Source organism: Heloderma suspectum, chromosome 5 (assembly GCF_057233095.1).
Source record: "Heloderma suspectum isolate Gila_16-S chromosome 5, 16-S_ref, whole genome shotgun sequence".
Lineage (NCBI taxonomy): Eukaryota > Metazoa > Chordata > Lepidosauria > Squamata > Helodermatidae > Heloderma > Heloderma suspectum.
Window position 1 is genome coordinate 29,807,845 of NC_139462.1, and position 23,988 is coordinate 29,831,832.

Below are 23,988 nucleotides of genomic sequence, written 5' to 3' on the forward strand. Positions count from 1 at the left end.
AGACAGAAAAAAAGAAAAGGGGGTGGTAGGGAGAGGCATAGAGAGAATGGACTTGGCACAGAGAGGCAGAGAGAGAGAGAGAGAGAGAGAGAGAGAGAGAGGGTGGGAGGGAGGGAGCAAAAGAGAGAAAGAAAAGGGTGTGGCAGGGGAAGAGAGAGAAAATAAAAGGGGTTGCACTTCTGGCTGTGGTTCTGTGCACTGCTGGCTTCAGCCCTACCCACTGCTGACATGCAGTCCCCACCAGATGTCCTGTAAGGGAAAAGAAGGTTGCCCACCCCTGTCATATGCACTCATTTTATAGACTTGCCTCCCCTACCTTCCTGCTCCTACTTTACTCTTCAATATAATCCAACCTACAAGGTACCCACTCCTTGTGACGGAGGTGCTAGACTTCCCTTCTAGTATGTTTCAGCTTTGCTTAGGGAAATCTTCAACTAAATTACACCCCCTGTTATGTATAAAGAGTATTTTGTCTGTATTTCAAAACTTGATGGGAGAACAAGCTGAAGATTAGAAGAGAAGAGGAAGAAGGACTTACATTTAACAAGTTCACATTCACAAATGGCATGTATGTATGTATGTACATAAAGAGATCTATTCACCAGATGATAGCTCAAAAAGAGGCCACTATATCAATGGTACTATGGTCCAGGGGTGGGATCCAGGATCTGACTTCAAGAGATTTTCTGCAAGAGGAAGGGAAGCGCTTATGGAAGGTCTCTCTAGCCAAATTTTTGGGCTCCCCCAACACCACTGCTCACCCCATTCAGGAGGGTCTCCTGCCTCTCTGAATAGCATTTTCAAGGGGTTGGAGTGACTAATGTGGAAAGGAAGGGGTGGGGAAGTTCACTTCCATCAATGCAGTAGAACCAGCATGAATCTGGATCTAACCCCAGATTTTTTTTTTTGTTTAGATGTATGAAATATGGCTAGTACTTGCTGAAGATGTAATCATATTAGATTAAATTTCATACACATAATGTACAAGTGCAACTAAATACTTCATACTGGAGAATTATTATACAGGTTGGATATTAATACAGGTGACATAATATTAAAGGTCAGATATTACTATTATTATAATGAAGTTGTTATGATATACCAGTAAGTTAGTTTGCGTCTAATTATTTTAGGCTATACAAGATCACATGTATTAAAAAGAACAGGTTGGTACTTTGTTGATAACTGCACAAATCCTCTTGACCTATTAGGAAAAAATATATAGGTTACTCTCAATCACTGAGCTGTTATGAAGATCTGACAAACGATGTCAATGGATACGTTAATTTTTTAAAAACCATGAGTGGGTTGGGAAAACCCAAACAGGAATCTCGTTGCATGAAAAATAGCAACCTTATATATTATATTAGAATATGATTAGGTCAAGAGAAAACATATGGTGATAAAGATTGCCAATAGTTAAGAGCATTGTTAAATCAAAATGTGCCTTGCTGCCTGTATATCCAATTCTTTCAAATACTTTGGTTAGAAGTATATAGCATTTGATAACAATGTTGGTTTTCTGGATTTGTAGTATGTTTGTTTCTCTTATAACCTTTTAAAGTATTTTTAAATCAATCCCCCTGCCCCCCAATCCCCTAAAAACATGCTAGTGCTTCTTGGCAGGTTGTGCATGACAAAAGTGAGAGCTTTCTATTAATCATGTTGTTTGTCCATCTCTCTCTCTCTTTCTCTCTCTCTCTCTCTGTGGCATATCATCAGGCTTTCTGCTTTTTGTGTAGAACTACCTATCAAGACACTAGAAGGTACGATCTATGTTATCTGCATAATACTGCACACAGACAATCTGCCAGTCATGAGTAATCGCAGCTCCTAGCAAAGGCAATGAAGTCTGCAAGTACTATCAAGCATCTGCGATATGATGTGCCCTGTTGCAAATACCCCTGTCATTGTGCAACAGCTGGTTGGTAAGATGTTCAGAGGCAAAGAAGCTGATAAATTCTTTTTGAGAATAGCAACTGATTAATATCATGGCTATCCGTAAACTGGCTTCCTCAAAGCCAACCCAGCATTGCACTACATTATTAATTCCATCCCACCCCACAAGAAAGAAGTAAGACTGCAGAGGAAGAAAATATGGGGAAAAATAAAATTAATCACACATTATTTTTCTCCCATTCTTTCCAGACAGTTTTGCTGAAATGATGAGCTCCAACCTCTTGTTTCACAGGGAGGTTAAGATAACATGTAGAGCTTCCTGAGAAATCAGCCATCAAAGTGAATGACAACCACCTTGTTACTATATAATGGCATTCTAACTTGTCTTTATGCAACCTGGCAAGATTTTCACATTTGTCAGAAAAAGAAAGTGAGAGGAGCATTCTGAAGTAGGGGGAATTAAGCATTGTTAACCATCACGTTTTCTACTGATCAGCAAAAGTATCTTTCACCTTCCTGCAAACTCTTTATCATGGAATAATTCCATGACTGATATGTACTCTCGACCTATATATCTTCTCACTGTGTGTGTGAGTTGCCGATGTGTACTGAATTTGTAATAATAGCTTGCCTGACAATTGTATGTGGGAGCAATCCTCCCAAAGTCAATCGCTTAAAACGCCACTGGTTATAATTCAGTATTTTCACAATTACAAACCTGTTGGGAGGTGTTATGAGATCATACAATTTCACATAATAAAACCTTAAAATTAAAAAATACAAAACCCCACAAATAATTAAAATATAATTCAACTAATATAAAAACACTCAGAGCCACAGCAATAAAATATCAACAAAACAGCAGCATAATCAAATAACTATAAATAAATTAAAAGCCATTTGAAACAGGTGGGTTTTCAAAGCCTTTTTAAATGCTGTAACTGAGAGCGCATTTCTTGGGACGGAGTTTCATAAAGTAGGGGCTACTATGGTGAAGGTTTATCCCTACTGCCCACCAGCTGATCTTAAAGGCAGTACAAGTTGGGCCCCTGACACTGATCTTAAAGCACGGCCAGGTTCATATGGGCACAGAAGGTCCTTCAAATAACCTGACCCCAAACCATTTAGGGCTTTAAAGGCCAAAATCAGTATTTTGAATTGGACATGGAAATGCAATGCTAACCAGTGCAACTGGGTCAGAATCGGTACAATGTGTTCTGAACTCCTGGCCCCAACAAGCACCCATGTGGCCACATTCTGCATCAGTTGAAGTTTCTGGGTAGTCTCTTCAAAGGCAGCCCCACATAGAGCACATTACAGTTGTCTAGTCTGGATTTAACTAGCGCATGCATGACTAAGGCTAGATCCACTTTCTCTAGGTATGGTTGCAGCTCGTGCACCAGCCTAAGGTGGTAAAAGGCACTCCTGACCACAGCTGCCACCTATTCTTTCACAGACAGTGCCCCATCCAGAAGAAACCCCAAACTGCAGACTCGGTCCTTTGAGAAAGTGCAACCCCATCCAGAACTAGTTGCACCTCTCTACCCAGATCAACTGGTTTCCTTACCCATGGCACTTCCATCTTGTCTGGATTAAGCTTCAGCTTGTTCACCATCAGTGATCTCAAAACCAGCCCAGACACTTATTCAAGAGTTCTACAGCCTCCTTGACATTCTCAGGTGGAAAACACAGGTAGTATTATGTGTCATCAGCATATTGCTGTCACGGCAGACCAAACCACCAGATGACTCCTCCTAGCTATTTCATGTAGATGTTTAAAAGTATGGGGGACCTGATCAAACCTGTGGCCAAAGGCCATGGGGAAAACAGAAATCCCCCAGCAACACCTTCTGCAACTGCCCTTTTGGAAGGACCAGAACCACCACAATACTATGCCTCCCAAGCCCAGGCTGGGCTGGATACCTTGATCTTGGTGCTGTGCGTTTAGTACATATGCAATACAACTGTCTTTCTTTGGAACAAGATATCACAGCACATCTAGTGGGTTGACTGAATTGTGACAATTATAATGAGATGCTGTGTGATGCTCTCAATATGTTCATAAGATGTTTCAGTGTGGAAATGTGCTTTCAGGGTTGTATGAAGATATATTTGATGGGGCATTCCACCAAATGATTGATGACTCAATGGAACTCAAGACTAAAGGAAGTGGGTTGTTCACCACTGTATTATGAACTATATAAGGAAACCATGGTTTACTTAATGTAAAATAAGCATATTCCAATATTTTTCTATCAACAACTAGAAAGAACAGGGCCTTCTAATTTCAATTTTTAAAAGACTGTGGGCATCGCTATAAGCAACAACAACAACACGCTCAGGGGGTGGGGTAGTCTCTTCTTCACAGATGGATTCCCCACTCTCAACATCTATTTTTTTTTTCCCTCTTCTCGGCAGGGTCACTTCCACAAGACAGATAACAGAATACCCTCCCATGTGTTTTTAATTGCTATTAAGTAAACCAGACATGGAACATTAAAAGATGGATTATATTCTTCCTTTGTTCCTGCTTCTTATCAGATCACAGCATGTGCTTCCTTATAGCTATGCAGCCTAAATGACTCACCATATGCACAAGCATGACAGTAAAACAAAATGCAGCATTAAAAAATGTTTTAATAATGTATAGGAAAGCTCGTTGTCTCAATGATAGCATGTTGGAAAGGGTGGGGATGTCCGCGTGGGACAGAACAGTGCTGCATTCATAAATTCTACCCAGTGTTTGTCTTGGAGATAACGGATAGAATTTTGCTGTGTTCTCATTTCTTGCAAAGGGAGCAAAAGAATGAAACTAAACTGCCTGTAGCTCTGCCTAGTGGGGCATTCTAATTGACTCTGAAGTCATTAATCAGTTCCCAATCAATCTACTCTACCAGCAGCAGGCAGTTAGATCTCCATTACCTCCCATTTATCATGCCATTGCCTAATTCACTGCACCATTAGCCACAGATTAGGCCTCAGTAAGGATAACTGTGTCAGTTCCCCGCACCTCCTAGTCCCTGCCTTAAAAAAAGCTGTTGTCACTCACCTCAGCCACTGGGATTCCTTCCGGTGGGCGACACTGGAGTAGGACTTCCTGTTCCAAAGATACTTCCTTCCCAAGGGGTTCCTGCTCAAAAGTCTTCCGCAGATCTAGAAAGACCAGAAGTATTTTACTGTAGTTTTTATTGCAATTAGGGTTGGGGAAGAATTTAATTTGGTCCTCATTTTTAACCAAACTGACCTAGTTAACACTTCCAAGTCTAATATATGGATCAGAACAGATATATCCTTCAGACTGCAATCCAGAGGATAACTGTGTCAAAAGGAAACATCCCTACTAACCTGTCTCAAGGGTTCAAGGTCTTACAGAGAGGAAAAAGCAAGCTTCTGCCACACTGCAATTTTAGTAACTGCCTAAAATGGTGGCCACTCCTTTACTGAGTATGTGCAGGAATATTCCCACTCAGAATTCTGAAAGAAAAATCTACCAGTGGGTTACGTGTCCGCAATGTTGTTTGCAGTTCAAAAATTCTGTTAAATGAGTATATCAGGGGAAGTTGCAGAGAAACAAGCATATATAACTGAAATGCATATATTAGGGAAAGCAGAGTAAAAAACTCATGTATAAGGTAAAGTTGCATATACAAATATTTAAAAATTTTGCACAATTTAAAATTGTTTTTGTAGACTGATGCAGAAATTAGATCAGACTTATGATTAAATACAGGTGAAAGTGATTTGTCCATCCCTAAGTATTGTATTAGCAAAATGCCTAGCATTATGATAGATGTAGTGCATTTGCAGAGAGAAAGGGTTGTATCCAATGTCAGTCTTAATTAGAATAGGCCCATTGCAATGAATGGGACGTATGTTAGACTAACTGGGTTACACAACCCAGGGCTTGTATGCTGCAATGATTCCTAAAGCATAAAAGGTCACTGTTACATCCTGCTTTGATATTCTGGTCAGTGAGGGCTGGATTATCCCGTGTCAGTGGTGGAATCAGGTTTTGCCCTCACTGCTATGTACAAGCACTTTACTTTGCTCCATGGGAATGAAAGACAGTTATGTATTATGTGTATGAAAGAAAATTACAGGAGGGAGAACTGAGTGATCACATCAGAATGAGGGCTAAACCTGCTGTGTAACTTCACCTGTTATTTAAAACTGAGACTGTTTGTATTTGCATAGCCTCATCCTGGGTTCTCTTTGTTGGTCACTGAATGTGACAGAATCTTGGGAAATAGCTTTTTTTTATAGATATAGATAAACATGAAACATGCAGAGAACTTGCTTATGACAAATACCATTCCTTATTTTGCAAGGCAATTGAAGATTTGAATGCTTGTCTCTCTGATTTGTTTTGGGAATGTAATTAGAAATAATTTCTTAGCCAGTTAAGAAGTCACCGATAATGCTTCCTGGATCATTTGCTAAGATGGCACAATGCCATCCTGTTTGTTGGCATGAATCCATAATTCATGAATGAAGTTGATCGGTAGACATCATTATTAGCAAATAGACGACCTAAGGACTCATAGTAATTAGATTACATATGACAGCTGAGCTGAATGGCAAACTACAGGAACCGTGAAGCAGTGCAGAATCTGTTTAAGGTCTTATAAAATATTGTTTTATAGGGGAAATAAAATTAGAAAAATATCGATTGCAAGGTAAGTATCAAGTTCAAGAGTCTAATCTAGTAGAGTGTGAGGGATAAGAGTCTACAAAGTCTTTCTGAGGTACAGCTTCTTCTCCTTATTCTATTACTACTAGGACTGTGCACCGCTTTGGCCCAAAGCCCAAACTCCAAGCCAAAGTGTGCTGCTTCATGCCACTTCCAAGGCAAGGTGGAGGGGGCACGAAGCAGCACGAATTGTGTCGGGTCACTCCGAAGCACTTCAGTGCACTTCAGAGCGATCCGGAAATGGTGACTCCCTCTATGTCCAGAAATAGATCCAGTGCAAATGGCACAGGATCTATTTCTAGAAATGTAGGGGCTCACCATTTTAAAAATGGTGACTCCCTGGAACAAGAAGATGGCTGCCGACATGTGTCCCGAAGGCCCAGGTAAGGAGCTGTAGGCTCACGTGTTGCAGGGTTGGCCTCCTTCTCAAATCAGCCCAAAGTGAATTGGAACCACCTTAGAAACCCTGAAGCAACCTCCAAGGCAGATTGAAGGATCCCTGCCCCGCCTTAGTTACTACTAGTACCGCTACTATCACCAATACCCTAATAGAACCAATCCCTTACAACTGCTAGAGGTAATATTACTACTTGAATTTCATGGTCACTTTCCTGCTCACTTTGCTTACCTAAGCATGACCAATACCTCCCCCCTCTCATTTTGTGTTAAATTGATTTTCAGATTTACACAAAAAGAATTTGACTCCACTGTGCTAAATCCTGGAAGATTTTAATCACAATAACTGGAAAGTGGAACCATTACACTTAATTGTTGCTTTCTGCTGTGTTCAGTGGGATGCGGCTTGTATGCAAAGACAAGTACAAGAAGCCCCATTGTCTCAGGGCTGGCCCAACCATTAGGAAGTGTGAGCTGGCTGCCTCAGTTGGCAGATGCTGGGGAGGTGGGGGAGTGGTTGTACAGCCTCTCCACAATTTACATCCTCCCAAGCATACCCCACCCCCAACTCCAGCCATTTTCATCTTCCTGATCTGGCGGCAGTAATCCTTGTTTGTTCCTGGCTTGGGCAGACTGGCTTTCTTGCCTAGTCACTGTTTCTCAGCATTTTACAGACAGTGCCACTGGGAAAGGCTTTTGAATGAACAGGCAGAATGTACCATCCCAGGTCATGGTTTCTGCTGAGTATGAGGTGTGAGTCCAGTTGAGGCTACTGCAGTGCCCAGGTTCCCAGGGAGATGATCAACAACCAAAGGTTCAGAGCATAGCAAAGGTCAAGTTCCAGGATGGACAGCACAGGGAAGGTTCCAGAACCAAGGTCAGACAAAGCCAAGTTTTAAGGATTTGGCCTGTGCTAAGTGTTTTCAAACTACAGTTCCAGTATTTAGGAAGCTTTTGGCTGCCAGTTAACTACGTAGAGCTTCAAAGTATATACCAAAAATTGTTTTAGGTGGACACCATTTTTGTTTTGTACTAACAAGAATTAGTAAAGAAAAAATATATCTGGATCCAGTTTTCATTTTTATTAGAATATACCTGTAAGATCATATCAAAATAGAACTTGCATAAAATAAAATAAATACATTTTTGTTGTTAAACAGATCTTTGGTAAATATTCTTAGATCTTAATAGCTTAAGAGGAAATATAATTTCCTAAACATTTTTGGTCCTTAGACTTTTAGTTCTAACAGCTTAAAAAGGAGAGATCTTATTCTAAGTACCAAGTTTCTCATTCAATTTTGAATAGGTTATTTAGCTGACAGGAACAAAAGCCTGGTCAGCTTCTCATAAAACACTGTCCCATTCTAGAATTAGCACATACTTATACCTTTTTGTGTAGAAATTCCCTCACAATGAATACTGTCCCATAAATTAGGGCTCACAGTCTTAATTATCCCTTTGTTACTAAACGTTCCTAAAATAATGAAAACATACAGAAAAGGCTTACAGTTACAAGGTACACCTTTCAGGCTAGACAAGATCCATTCTGAATCATATCTTTGAGAAGATAACTCCTTATTCATAAATTGCTAATTAAACTTAAGTGTATAATTTTTAAAGAATCTGTTTTTTAAGCTTTTTGATGTGTATACCTTACACAATATTTTTGCTTATTAATTTATAAGTGAACACTTTAAGTACACTTTTGACCTGGAATAATATAGTATCATTATTTAAATAACCCATTACCCCAAGTGATGGGGCTTTAACTCCGCATTTCTCTTTGTATACCATCCAGGTCATCTTGACAACTGTTGCCCAGAATTCATTGTAAACCTGCATGAATCTTTGTGTGACTTCTCTTTAATATAATTATGAATTTTTACCAGTTACATTTTTAAAATCTTAATTATTTATCATTAAACAGTTTGCATTTGCATTTCATAATAAGACATCCTATATTGTTTTAAGAAAGGTGAGTTAGCAATTTATCAATAGCCTTCTCAGTAAGTCCAAAAAGGCAAAATCAGCTATTGCCTAAAATTCCAGGACAAAAGGTCATATACCAGTTGAGGCAAGCAAGGGATCGATACCACCACAAAGAACTCCAAGTAGGACTGGGCTGGGAACCAGACATATTCAGTTTGCCTGTCATTCCAACAACTGGCAGCCTCAGACTGAGCCTTAAATAGGACTTCGGCTTCCTAGGCCAAGTGCTCCAGCAGGCATCATGCATGCTCATGCATTGTTCTGCTTACATGACATATTCTGGTGCTTGTGCTGCTGCATTACAGTAACAAACAAGAGCAGTCAGCAAGAAGGTACCAGGCAGAACAGTGAATGAGCATTAAGGTTTTGGATGATCAAGCATAGGTGGCTTACCCTGTGCCCTCTAAGTTAGCCTGCTGCCCTCAGGTATAGGTAGAGGATGTTGTTCCATCCCCAGTATTGAAGTAAGATTTAACTTCCATTCTTGTTGCCTTCTGTGGATGGAATGGGGGACAATGATCATGTCCTTTGCCTCAAGCAGCAAAATATGTCTTGGTCACTGGTCCTGCATTGTGTCCATGTAATATGCATTGTTATATACGCAACAATTATTACAGTAAGTTTCCATATCAACATGGGATGGGAAGAAGAAAAATACAGTGATAGTTGTAACAGCATGCAGTTACAGCCACAAATACTGTAGAGAGAATAAACCACACACTTTCAAGACTACTGCAGTGAAAGGAACAGTAGTCCACTAGGGCAGATAATAATCCAAGCGTGTTCCCTGGAGTTTGGTTTTATTTCCCCCCATATACCTACTGAAGTATTAATTTAGACCTGATGTTAATACACCAACCTTTTAAATCAGGATCCTTTCTGCTCATAACACATTTTGTTTATGAAAGCACAATTCTGCTGGCAGCTTCATTAACTTGTAATGGTGATAATTTGTTTTTGTTGCTTCTCAACAATCTAAATCCTGTTCATTATAATGGGCGGGGGGGGGGGATGGTATCGCAGATGGGCACAGATAAAGCCCTTTTCCCGCCAGTACTTCAGAAGTATTTAATGATTCCAAACTCTCTTTACTTCCATCACAGTGATCCGATATGCTGTAACACTTGAAAAGGCACCATTGCATTCCACTGGGTCAATGATCTACAAACAGAAAATACCCTTAACTACAGCCCCTGACATAATAGACTGTAATGTCCTTAAAGCAGCCATTAGAAACTATCAAGTAAATAATACCCTTTTTAAAAACAGGACATAATTGTGTGTTTACAAGGCAGCGGAGCTCTTATACGTTGGTTACTTCCTTTTGTGTACTTAGAGAGCTCTATTCCATTAATATGTTTCTAAACTAGACAGACACTAGTTAGCTACAGAGTCCGTTTACCAGACAGCAACTATATTAACACAAAGAAAATCACCAGCCGATGCATTCATTTTAGAAATACAAAAGAGAAGGGAAGCAAAGGTACATCAGAGACACAGTGAACATAATTGCTTTATTTACAACAAATGCCTATATGTGTTTTATGTGTTGAGCTCATGTCTTCCCTAAAGGTTGCAGTTCTGTTGCCAATCTGCTGTATTTTCCAAGCACTCAAAAGGAAGCATTATTGCTGCATGATGTCTACATGTGCATCTAAAGAATTGTTTAAAAAGTTCTAATGAGTGACAAATGATAAAATTCTCTCTCCTCAGGTCTGTGGACTATTTCACAAAATTTTTATTTATTTAGCTATTTAGTTATAAATTTCTTGGGAGCCCTTCTCACTCTCCTGCTGTAAATCTTCAGACCTGTTAACTTCCTGTGCTGTTTATAGATCCAAGAAAATCTTGCTTGTTACGTTCAGATTATGGCTGAATGGGAAAAGTAATGCCCCTTTTGGCATTGGATGTACCTTTACAGCTGCAAAAAGCAGGCACAAGAGCCCCCAAAGAAGTGATATGGTAAAAGTAGCTATACTTCTAAGACTGCCAAGCTGCAGGTGGCAATCTCACAGTGAGTTTCTGTAAAAACCATTCTCTGTGCCTGAAATCCCCCAAACAACAGTGAGGTTTTACTCTCTTTCAAAAGCAACTCAAATAAATAAAGTTATGTCATGACTTGTTTTTAAAGGAACTCTAGTCGATGTTCAATTCACTCATACCTTACCAACATATGCTCTTCACAGAGAAGTTATCAAGTGCTCTTCCATCATTCTCATGAAAGTATTTTCAGTGACATCTGGGCACATAATTTACTGAAAACGGTGCATTTGAATCAGTGTAAAAGTTAACTTAGGGCTGCGGTGGCTTAGTGGTTAAGACGTTGAATTGCAGACCGGAAGGTCGGCAGGACAGCAGTTCGAGACCCGAGCGCTGCGTGACGGAGTGAGCTCCCGTCTTCAGTCCCAGCTCCTGCCAACCTAGCAGTTCGAAAGCAAGAAATTGCAAGTAGATAAATAGGTACCGCTTTGGTGGGAAAGGTAACAGCGTTCCGTGCACCTCGGTGTTCAGTCATGCTGGCCACATGACCTTCGGACAGCGCTGGCTCTTCGGCTTAGAAATGGAGATGAGCACCACACCCTAGAGTCGGACACGACTGGTTGGGGACACCTTTAAAAGTTAACTTATAGAAGGGCCTCATTTCAAATAGATTAAAAAATAAATAAATCATTAGAGTGTTAGTCATGATGATTTCTATACTATGTAGCAACCTTCCCCAACACAGTACCTGCTAGTACCACACTCATCATCCCCAGCATGCATGGCAAGGAGATTATGGGAGCTGTAGTCCAATACAACTGGAGAGGACCAGGTTGGAGAAAGCTACTCTATGGAAATATGTAAAGGTAGAGGGAGCTACCTTATAGTCTTTCTAGCTCAGGACAGTTTAGCCCAGAATTACAGGAAGCCCCAACATTTTGGGAGGGTGCCAGTTTAGCTCTATTAGGGAGCAATCCTATGTCCCCTAGAGAGCATCTGGGGGTCATTGGATATTTCGGTCTCCTCGATCTGAGCTCAGAGACAGGGTTCTGAACTCTGAGCCAGGAAACCATGTGCCCTTCCCCCTCACAGCCAGGACAGAGAGATTCGTGCTAGCTGCTGTTATGAGCCCACAAACACAAGTTTGTAGGAAGGGAAAGGGGGTGTTCCCAGGAGTGGGAAGGGGAGGAGTCTGGGAATGTGGGAATACGAGATATCCCCAGCTGTCCCCAGCCTCCTTCCCTCCCCCACCCCAAAGCCTCCACTAGATGGGCGAAATCACCTGTCTAGCTAAAATGCAGAGCAAGAGACATGAGGCACCCACACTCTGCATAGGATACCTGTAAGCCCCCAAGGCTTATCAGTAGCCAGGGCACATCCCATAGCCCTTAATGGTTATTTCATTGGGGAAAATACCAGGGATCAACTTTGAGGCTTTGGAAATAAAAACAGGTAGTGTCTTACTCAGTAATGGACTCTCCTCCTTCGGAGGTTCTCTACCTCCTTGCATTGTTCTTAAATCTAAAGCACCAGCTGGGTTCAATATTTTATTTTCCAAAATGTATTGCATTTCTGTGCCATTTTTACACACACTTTAATTCCCCACACCACTTCCTCTTTAAATTCATAGTCCAAAAGGAATTCCCTTTGTGGAAAATTGCCACTTAATCTCCTCTTGTACTTTTGCCGGACTTTGCTGTGATGGAAGTGGGTTGTGGGAAAACTTAGAGGATATCTTTTATCATGTGCTGCGAAATGCAATAAGAGGCAGGTGAGATGCCTTCAAGCACTGCTAATGCAAGGGTGACTAATGAATAGGCATGAAAAGCGGACACTTGTCAGCTAGGAATTAAATGTAAACCAGGAACATACTGAACAATGGTGCATTACTGTCAGAAAAAGATGGATTTCTGCCCTTGGTAGACCTTAAAGACTCCTTATTTCACTCATGTGCTCTTCTCGGTAATTCTAGCTAAGGCTTTCTCCCTAAAACAAACATAGCGGGAGCCACAGAAAACAAGAAGGGTTTTTATATGCATTTTTCTTTGAATAAAACTTTGATTTAAAGTAAACTAATGGTATTTAAGTACAATTTTTCACAAGAAAATAACTTTAAAGACCCTAAGAATCTTTTACTCTAAAAAGGGAATGTATTGAGACCCATATATGCATGCTCATAATGCAAATCAAGATGCCCAGACAGTGTAAAATATTTTTTTTTAAATCTTAATTTATGGGGGATGCCCATGGCCCAATCTTTTAGGCAATGATAACTCTTTTTTTTAAATATATATGTATTTTTATTTATTTTATACGAATGAAATAAACAGTACCAAAATTACTAACAACCTTATCAATGCTTCAATTTCCCAGCAATACAATATTCTGATAAGGACACTACAATAACAAAAAGAGAAGAAAAAAGAAAGAGAAAAAAAATAAAGGGAAAAGGGAGGAGGAAAATATTTTCCCCTCGCTCCCCCCCTCCTTCTCCCCTAAAGAATTGAGTTTAAGCTCCAACACCCCCCGGTTACCAATGTCATTCTGTTTTAAAGACTATATCTATAATCTTAACAATCTTACAATTTAATAAACAACTTCACATTTCCATATCATATCATCAATCTTATTTCAAAGAAAGAGGTCTAGAATTCATTCCCAAAAACCTAATATTATTAGTAATAATAATAATAAAATTATATATATATATATATACACACACACACACACATACATATACATATAATATTATGTAATAATAAAACTTAATATAAACCTTCAACATTCAGTAATATATTTTATACTTGATATATTATCTATTTCAAAATAAAAGCAAGAAAAAACAAGAAATGAAAGAAAATAAACAAATATATATATATATATAATCATTTCTCTTCTGAGTTAGCCTGGATCATATAGGCTAAATAGAAACAATTAACAAAGCTTGTTTAAAAATTCCAGTTCATGGGGTTGTAAGAAGATTCTCATGCATTTTTACGCTCAGCCAAGCCTCCGCCATTTCATGATTTTGAAACTTCTTAATCTGACCTTCAGACACAATGCAAAGAGTAGCAGGATATTTTAAGTAGTATTGTAAGTTCATTTGTTTTGCCAAGCATTTTGCTTTGATAAATTGCCTTCTTTTATCTGCCACTTCTTTGATGTAGTCAGGAAATAACATAACTTTATCTTGTCTCCAGGAAAGACTTCGAGCTTCTCTTGCCAAGTGCAGGATATAATTGTTTGTGGAGACTTTTGCAAATTGAGCTATGATGGTGTAATCAGTCTGTTTAGCATTTGGCACACGAAATGCCTGCTCAGTATCAAGTAAATAATCAGATGGAATAGGGAGTATCTCATGCAAAAGTTTATTCACAAAAACAAGCAATTTTACATCATTAGGCAAATTTTTAATCCCCAAAATACGTACACTGGATCTCTTTGTGAAAGCCTCCAGTTGAGAAATTCTATCAGAGGTGTTTTTAAAATAGATTTGAGTCGTAGTTTCATTTCCAGCCACATGGTCTTCAAACTCATTAATTTTCATCTCCATTTGTTGCCATGACGCATTAATTAAATCTACAGCTCCTTGCAGGGTGCTGATGGAATTTTGGATTAAATCCAGCCTCTTGACCTGCTCCGTAAATTGCGAAGATAAAATCTTTATCAGTGTAAATAATTCCCCTATATCTTCTGTCTTTGACATTTTGGACACAGAGGATGCGGGGGAGTGAATGCCAGCTCCTTTCTTCTCCTCGGCGCAGACATATTTCTTTCGCACAGATCTTACAGGTCCTCAGATGTTCTCAAATATTGTTAACATTTCTTAAATCATCCCTCAAAGGTTGTTGATATTTCTTAAAGCATATATTATAGGGAACACGTCAGCCCTGTTTTCTCCTATAAAATAGGAGTCTCAGTACAGCTTTTTGCGTTGGTAAAGCTCTGGGGAGATAATCCTGGAATCCGGCCCCTCCACTATCGTGTGGGAGTTACTTTTCTCCAAGATATTGTCCAGAACTGTTGCCTTGCCCCCCTTTCCATTCCAAGGGGGAGATGAAAAGATTTTTCAACCTTTTAAAAAGCTGTTTGAGAAAGCGCCCCCAGAGCCCCGTGGGAAGCTACCAGAGAGACATTGGTCCTGACTGGAAGTCCCAGGCAATGATTACTCTTGAGATATTGACAATCACCTCTGCTTGTTGCTATTCTAGTTAATAATCCAGATTTCTTACTAAATAGAAATATGCATAGTCATATTTCAGTCAAATACTCTATAATCGGAGGAGGGGGGGATGGTGGTAGAAGGAGATATCACTGGATTTACACAAGCAACGAGAACATACATTGAAGCCTCTTTTAATGGTTTTTCTCTGCGAGAGCTAGTGCATTTTATGAATAATACACTTCAAGGCCCTTCCATCCCTTCCAAGACATCATACTCTGCCAAACTGATGTGCACATTCAGGTTCTAATCTTACAATATACTCACTTTTCTGGGAGTAAGTCCCATTGAACTTACTTCTGAGTAGACAAGTATAATATTGTACTGTCAGTCCAATAAACATAAAAAGACAACAAAACAAGACAAAAAAAGAGGGTTTGAGGTACATATGAGGGTGGGAAGGGGTAAAGATGAATATTCAATGAAATAAAAATGTAATAACATACAAAGATATTAGTAACCTTTATGAGTCATACGGTGCATGAAATGGCTCCCAAATGATCAGAAATTTCCCAGAAGCACCTGTAGAACTGTTTTTAGCATTAAACATTTGCTGTGCTTAAGTTAAAGCCATGACACTCAGTGCAGATTTTGACATCTTCGTGGTAACAGAGAGTGAGTTAAGTCCAAAGAGGTGAGGCCTATTATTTATTTATTACTTTTATATAGTGCCATCTTTGACAGTGGCATCTTATACGGGTTCATGGGAGTCTAAGGGTGTAATCCTATGCATGCTTAGACAGTCCTACAACTCCCAGCATTCCCTAGCCAGCAAGGCTAGCTGGGGAATGCTGGGAGTTGCAGGACTTCTTTTCTGTCTAAACATCCATAGGATTGCACCTTAAAAGAGGCAATGGGAATGGAGGGAAACAAAGCAGGGGAGAGATGAATGCGGGAAAATGCACTGACATGTATTTAAACTTAGTTACTGTTGGGACCCCTTCATGGATCACTGCCTTGTTGTGGCGAAGGGGCTTGCGTAACTCAGTGAAGCCATAAGCTATGCTGTGCAGGGCCACCCAAGACGGACAGGGCATGGCGGAGAGTTCTGACAAAATGCGGTCCACTGGAGAAGGAAATGGCAACCCACTCCAGTATTCTTGCCAAGAAAACCCCATGGAACATATCACAAGGCTAAAAGAGATGACGCCGGAAGATGAGCCCCTCAGGTCAGAAGGTGTCCAATATACTACTGGGGAAGAGCAGAAGGTATTTCCAAGTAGCGCCAGAAAGAGTGAAGCAGCTGGGCCAAAGCCGAAAGGACACTCAGCTGTGGATGTGTCTGGTGGTGAAAAGAAAATCCAGTGCTGCAAAGAACAGTATTGTCTAGGAACCTGGAATGTCAGATCAATGAATCAAGGTAAGCTGGAGGTGGTCAAACATGAGATGGCAAGATTGAACATCAACATCTTGGGAATCAGCGAACTATAAAGGACAAGCATGGGCGAATTTAATTCAGGTGACCATCATATCTACTACTGTGGGCAAGAATCCCTTAGAAGAAATGGAATAGCACTCATAGTCAATAAAAGGGTGGGAAAAGCAGTACTGGTGTACACCGGGAAATCACCGAAATCACCGGGATAACAGGCAAGCATGGCCTTGGTGTACAAAATGAAGCAGGACAAAGGCTAATAGAGTTCTGTCAAGACAACACACTGATCATAGCAAACACTCTTTTCCAACAGCACAAGAGGCGACTCTATAAATGGATATCACCACATGGTCAATATCGAAATCAGATCGATTATGTCCTTTGCAGCCAAAGATGGAGAAGCTCTATACAGTCAGTCAAAACAAGACCTGGAGCTGACTGTGGCTCAGATCATGAGCTGCTTCTTGCAAAATTTCGGCTTAAATTGAAGAACGAAGGGAAAACCACTAAACCATTCAGGTATGACCTAAATCATATCCCTTATGAATATACAGTGGAGGTGAGGAATAGATTTCAGGGATTAGACCTGATAGACAGAGTGCCTGAGGAACTACAGACGGAGGTCCGTAACATTGTTCAGGAGGCAGCAACTCAATCCATCCCAAAGAAAAAGAAATGCCAGAAAGAAAAGTGGCTGTCTGATGAGGCTTTACAAGTAGCTGAGGAAAGAATGGAAGCGAAAAGCAAAGGAGAAAGGGGAAGATATATCCAACTGAATGCAGAGTTCCAGAGAATAGCAAGGAGACACAAGAAGGCCTTCTTAAATGAGCAATGCAAAGAAATCGAGGAAAACAATAGAATGGGAAAGACTAGAGATCTTTTCAAGAAAATTGGAGATCTCAAGGGAATGTTTTGTGCAAAGACGGGCATGATAAAGGACAAAGAAGGCAGGGACCTCACAGAAGCAGATGAGATTAAGAAGAGGTGGAAAGAATACACAGAAGAACTATACAGGAAAGATCTGAATGTCCCTGACAGCCATGATAGTGTGGTCACTGAACTTGAGCCAGACATCCTAGAGAGTGAAGTCAAGTGGGCCTTAGGAAGCATTACTAACAACAAAGCTAGTGGAGATGACAGTATTCCAGCTGAGCTATTTAAAACCCTAAAAGATGATGCTGTTAAAGTGCTGCATTCAATATGCCCACAAATTTGGAACACTCAACAGTGGCCACAAGACTGGAAAATGTCAGGTTACATTGCAATTCCAAAGAAGGGAAATGCGAAAGAGCGTTCAAACTACCGTACAATTGTGCTCATTTCACATGCTAGCAAGGTTATGCTCAAAATCCTACAAGCTAGACTTCAGCAGCATGTGAACCGAGAACTACTGGAAGTATAAGCTGGGTTCCGAAGAGGCAGAGGAACTAGAGATCAAATCGCCAACAATCGCTGGATCATGGAGAAAACAAGAGAATTCCAGAGTACATCATGAGAAACGCCGGGTTGGATGAATCACATGTCGGAATTAAGATTGCCGGGGGAATTATCAGCAACCTCAGATACACAGATGATACCACCCTAATGGCAGAAAGCGAAGAGGATCTAAAGAGCCTCTTGTTGAGGGTGGAAGAGGAGAGTGCAAAAGCTGGTTTGAAACTCAACATTAAAAAAATGAAGATCATGGCATCTGGCCCCATCACTTCCTGGCATATGGAAGGGGAAGAAATGGAAGCAGTGACAGATTTTATTTTCTTGGGCTCCAAGATCATTGCAGACGGTGACTGTAGCCATGAAATTAAAAGACGCTTGCTCCTTGGGAGGAAAGCTATAGCAAACCTAGACAGCATAGTAAGAAGCAGAGACATCACCTTGCCGACAAAGGTCCATGTAATCAAAGCTATGGTTTTCCCAGTAGTAACGTATGGCTGTGAGAGCTGGACTATAAGGAAGGCTGAGCGCCGAAGAATTGATGCTTTCGAACTGTGGTGCTGGAGAAGACTCTTACAAGTCCCCTGGACTGCAAGGAGGTCAAATCAGTCAATCCTAAAGGAAATCAACCCTGACTGCTCATTGGAAGGACAGATACTGAAGCTGAAGCTCAAATATTCTGGCCACCAAATGCGAAGAGAAAACTCTCTGGAAAAGTCACTGATGCTGGCAAAGATTGAAGGCAAAAGGAGAAGGGGACGGCAGAGGATGAGATGGCTAGATAGCATCACCGATGCAATGAATATGAACTTGAGCACACTCCAGGAGAGAGCGGAGGACAGGAAGGCCTGGTGTGATATTGTCCATGGAGTCACGAAGGGTCGGACACGACTTAACGACTGAACAACAACTGTTGGGAACTAAATTTTGTTGTATGCAAATATCAGCAGGAGCAAAATATCACCACTGGACAGAGATGCCATGGTGAATGTCATGGTGAAAGAAGACTCTAGTCTTCCAAATATTTATAGAACAACTAAGAAGATGAAAAGTATACAAAAGCAACAACAAACACCTCAAATGAAAAAAAAGACAGAGGAAAGTTACAAATGGGTCCTGCAGAAAAATGTTGCCTCCTCCTAAAAGAAGTTTTCCTGTTCAAGGTTCCAGCCAGCTGTTTCCTCCAAGCAGAGCATTGTACTCTCCTCCCTAAATTCTGTTTTTCTCTTTCAACTGGCAATCTACTTTCAATGGTTATTGAACATTGGGCTGTTTTGGAGGTGTGTTTTTTAAAGACTTTTTGTACTTCTAACAACCTTGAGGTTTTCACAATACTTTCCTCTTGTTTTGCAGTGGTTTTATTTTGACTACAATCCTGGAAGCACAGACCACCTGACTTTGATCTTAGAGAAGTAATAAGACTGAAAGAGAAATGTATCAGAATCCAAAACTGATCATAGAAAGGTATCAATAACTTTGCTTTTTCCAAAGCTCCCATTCTTGTTGCCAGGAGGGACAACAACTGGAGCCAAGAAGGAAGCAAGGTGTCTTTCAATGATAAGCACACAAATACATGCAGGGTGGCATCTGATTCTCTGTTTCTCCCCTCACCCCTCCAATTCTAGTTGTAGTTGAAACCCTGTATGAACTACAGGGGTAACCTATGAGCCATGCTTTGGTCATCCTTGATTTCACTGTGAAATCAAAGCAAAGCCATAAGTCCTGAAATTTTTAAAATTCCAAACTCTGTCTAAGAAGCATTTCAAAGAAATACAAGCTATTTGAAGAAGCCTAGACATGCTCCATGCCTGAATGACTCTGGTCTACTGCAGCGATCTTGAAAAGGTCATCTAATACCCAAGTTCTAAAATAATTTCTTCAGTTTGTGATTTGTAAAAAGAAAGAAAATCCACTCAGCAAAGCTTTCATGAGAAAACAGGACTCATCTGTCTGGTACCTATCACCTGTGACTACTTCCCCAGTTCCATAGGCTTACCACAAATCCTTGCTCAGAACAGAGTTTAGAAACAGAGAAAAGATATTCTGGTAATTGCTGCCACTACCTGTCAAATTATTTTGCCTCTTCATTCTAATAGAAGACTAAATAAAGAACTAACTTCAACTGGGGGAGGGGCATTCCTGACTTTGAATGGATAGATTTTGAGTATTCCCCCACCCCGCAGTCCATCTTTTACCACTGTCTCAGATCTCCCAGCCATCACAAAAAGTAGAAACGAGTGAAACCACAGAACCTTGAGGGATTGATCTTTTGAGGATTTGGATACAAACTGACCGGGTCTGCACCTCCCGGAATAATGTGAAGATCAGAATGTAGCTATCTATCAAATTTTGCATTTCTTGGAACATTATGACAGAACTGTTGGCTCAAAAATGTATAAAATTGTGTCTAAAATGCATAATTTGATATAAACTTTTAGCGTGCTGTATTTTATGTTTTTAATTGTTGTGAACCACCCAGAGAGCTTCGGTTATTGGAGGGTGTAGAAATGTAATAAACAAACAAACAAACAAACAAATAATAAACTTAATTTAGAAATACTTATTTTGAAAGAATATGTTTGGAAATGTGTAGCCTGAGAGAAAATACATTCAAAAATGCACATTTAAATGTAATTTTTTGTGTGATTAATTTTGTTTTGCAGATAAATTTGGGAACAGGAAGGAAAGTGACACAGACTGGAAACAGACTGATTCACCCATCCCTAGTTGAAACATTAAGTTGCTAGTATCCAGCTTAGGGAAAGGTATAAGTACGCTATTGCAATGAACACATATAGATCTTACAGTGACAGCCCTAATTTGAAGACAAATATTCCAGAACTGTGTTTTGTTTTTTAGCTCAACACTTCCTATACTAGACATCATTGCACAGCTTACACCACAACTGGAGGCAACCACAAAAAAGAAAAGAAAGGGCAAACAGAAGGATGTACTTCTGGGGAAATGAAGATGGTGGGCGTGACTGGAGCCTCAGCAGCAGACATTTCCCTGCACAACTTGCCCACCTGACTAAATGTTTGACTAAATACCAGCATTTGATATTCAGCAGTAAAGTGCAACTGAAATATAGAGTTCCAAATAGTGATCCATTTGATTTTGGCAATATAAATGGTGGGCGTGCGCCCCATGATCCAGAGTGGGACCACAGCTGGGGAGGAAGGATTAAAGCCCCCCCCCATACACATAAACAGACACTAGGATCATGATCCAGATCAGTCCCCCTGAGCTTACCCTAGAGTAGAAAAGGAAAAGTATGCAACTACTAGCTACATCTTTAAAGTAAGGTGTGCTTTAGCTCTAAGTGTCAGTGTCTAATTTGATTTCCAATGCTTTGCATATTCTATTCTCATTGCTACAATCATGAAAAAAAAAAAGTCTTTCTTTATCCTCACCCTTAACCCTCATTTTAGTAAAAAGACCTTGGGATCAAAAGATAATTTCCTTTAAGGATATCATTGATTCCTTCTTACACTTGTTTCCAGAAGCTCTTAGCCTGTTTACACTGCAACCAGCAGTGGCTGGTGGCTGAGGGATCCCTTTATTACACCATCACAGGATTAGTGTGTGTGTTTATACACACATACACACACACACACACACACACGTATGTTATTGGCCTTTTCTTATAACTTCAGAAAGTTGAGAGTTCAGGAGATATAATGGATTTTATCCATCACAATAATTTTATCTCATTGACTTTGTGCCTTATTCCTTTAAAATGCTGCAAGATAACAATATAAATCTTTTTGTGCCCATCAAGCTTTCTCTTCACAACACTGTCAGGGTTATCAAGACAAGGGTGTGAAAATGAACTTCAGAAAAATAATGTATGAGCACTGGACTCCAGAAGAAAAAGGTCAACAGAACGCTGAGTGTCAATAATGAGCATGTAATTATGTTTTTGGCTTTTAAGTGCTTTTGTGTGTGTGTGTGGTATAAATGCCATTTTCATTAGCCCTATAGAAAAGGGCTAATCAATAAGAAAAACCTCCTGACTTTTCATTGCCACATTCATCTTATCTGTAGAGTATATGATGTATGAATATGAGCTACTCCTTAAACTTCCTTTTATTAAAACAAAATTCTGGAAAAGGGAGTTTTTTTAGATAATTCTGCTTGAAAAGATGCTTTTAAATTAAGTCCAGTAAGAACAAATCATTAAGTGATATTGCTTTCTTCCTTTAAAAGGCATTTATTGAGTTACCCTTGATTTGATTTCAAGATGCTGCACAAATATATATTTATTTATTTTCCAGATATTCCAAAATGGCTAATTATTTGACAGACTTCTAAAATCATACGGCTCATTTTCAGAACCCATACGGTTCACTTATGAGTTCTTGTACAATCTTTTTGTTTGTATGGGGCAGGGGTGGGTGTGAGGGAAATAAGGTCTTGAACAAGAGCAAGCCAAGATGGAAGGAATGCATGAGGAACTGTAAAGCAGGAGCTGTTTAATTCAGTAAGGAAGGTGTCATGGGCTAGTATGATGGGGAGAGGGCTGGGCACTGAACCACAAAAGCCAAGGACCTTTTGTCCCCAGCAATTAAGTGCTTGTGCTTAAATGCCGGCACATAAATGCATTTTAGTGCTGTTTTGATGGCATTACATTTTATGTTCACTGCTTTGACAACTCTGAAGAAAGCAGTATATAAATCTGAGTAATAAATACATTCTTATTTATGACTATGCAATATACAAATATCAGACAACTGTGTAATGTTGCTGTTGCTACTTATGTTTTCAGCAGCCCAGTAAAGCTATTCAGTAACTGTGATTCTTCCTGTTCTTTTTTGCTGCCCCATATACCTGGAAGTTTCACACATGGTACAACTGCATCCTCCCCCGCGCCCTGCAAATGTTAGCTTGAGCAGGGGCCACTGGATCCACATGCTACATGACTATGGATAATCTGCATCTGTGGGAGTAGCTATTCTACTGACCATTACATTTTAGCCCTGGCTTTACCTTGAGGCGAAGATTTTAGCCCTGTCCAAGCATTAATTAATGCATTTTATTGTACACTTCTATGAAGGCCATTCTTACTCTCCTTTATTTTATTTTATTTTATTTTATTTAAAGCAACATTCACTGTAGACTAAAATTCGACACAGGGAGACAACAGAGGAAGGGGAAAGAAACAGACTCAGGGTAAGCAGGGAAAGAATATGCATACTTTCACTTACATATTTTTTGGCTTTGTTACAGGAGGTCACGGGGACTGGAGGGGGGGTGTTGCCAAGGGCTTAACAGACAATGGTATTTAGATGAATGGAACTGCAGCCAGCTGATTCCTTTTAATATTAGGCCACAGCACCTAAATCAAGGATGGGGAACGTGCCACCTCCAAATGTTCTTGGACTGCAACTTCCATCACCCCTCACCACGGGCTATGCTGGCTAGAGCACATGGGAGTTGCAGTCTAACAAAATCTGGAGGGCCACACATTTCCTACCCCCGATGTAAATCATAGTACATTTGTAGCAGGAAGCAGAAGCAAGATCATCTAAAAAGTGGGGAACTTTTTTTCCTATGAAGGACTGTTGAACCATGGGGAAAGCCAATTGGAGGCCTCACCTCATGGTGAGCGGAGCCAGAACTCATGCCGGATGGCGCCACAGCCAAAATTGGACAGAGTCTGCAGCATTGCAGGATTATATACATTGTTGTCTCTGTGCCACCCCATCACCCTCCCTCCATCTGCCACTCTACATGAAATAGATCAAGGGCCACATCTGGCCTGCAGGACACAGACTTCCCACCTTGCTCCAATGGTAAACAGGAGATATTAGCCTGAGTTATCTCTACAGCACCTAGTGACACATTTTCTCAAAGGACAGAGAATTCAAGGTTGATTTTGCTGCTGTCAAACTGCCAGCAACATATAATGGCGTTTTAACCCTCTCCTCCAAAATAGCTTTCTTTGTTCCAAATGTATGGATAGTAGTACCCTGGAGAATACTCGAGGCCCTCAGTATTTTTCCC

The 23,988-nt window shown here is 40.2% G+C and overlaps 2 protein-coding genes across 35 annotated transcripts in view; one reads left to right on the forward strand and one right to left on the reverse strand.

Moving 5' to 3' along the window:
• The window catches only part of UNC5C (unc-5 netrin receptor C), a 457,616-nt gene that overhangs the window by 125,178 nt on the left and 308,450 nt on the right, over positions 1–23,988 (reverse strand). The window contains exon 4 of the mRNA XM_084855645.1: positions 4,949–5,052. Coding sequence (XP_084711771.1) covers positions 4,949–5,052 — 104 coding nt within the window. The remainder of the gene's footprint in view (positions 1–4,948; positions 5,053–23,988) is intronic.
• LOC146343729 (uncharacterized) overlaps positions 1–23,988 on the forward strand; it is a 226,568-nt gene that overhangs the window by 45,425 nt on the left and 157,155 nt on the right. For 7 of the 34 annotated variants that reach the window (XR_014791993.1, XR_014791987.1, XR_014791998.1 and 4 more), the window contains exon 3: positions 1,723–1,766. The exons of 17 other annotated variants lie outside the window; for them this stretch is intronic. Coding sequence is in view for 1 of the 17 variants with exons in the window: in XM_084855647.1 (XP_084711773.1) it covers positions 1,723–1,766; positions 20,646–20,713 (112 nt within the window). In the remaining 16 variants the exon portion in view is untranslated. Of the gene's footprint in view, positions 1–1,722; positions 1,767–2,148; positions 4,546–20,645; positions 20,748–20,841; positions 22,783–23,988 lie in introns of those variants that run through there. 10 more of the 34 variants (XR_014792006.1, XR_014792001.1, XR_014792007.1 and 7 more) reach the window with 5 other exon arrangements.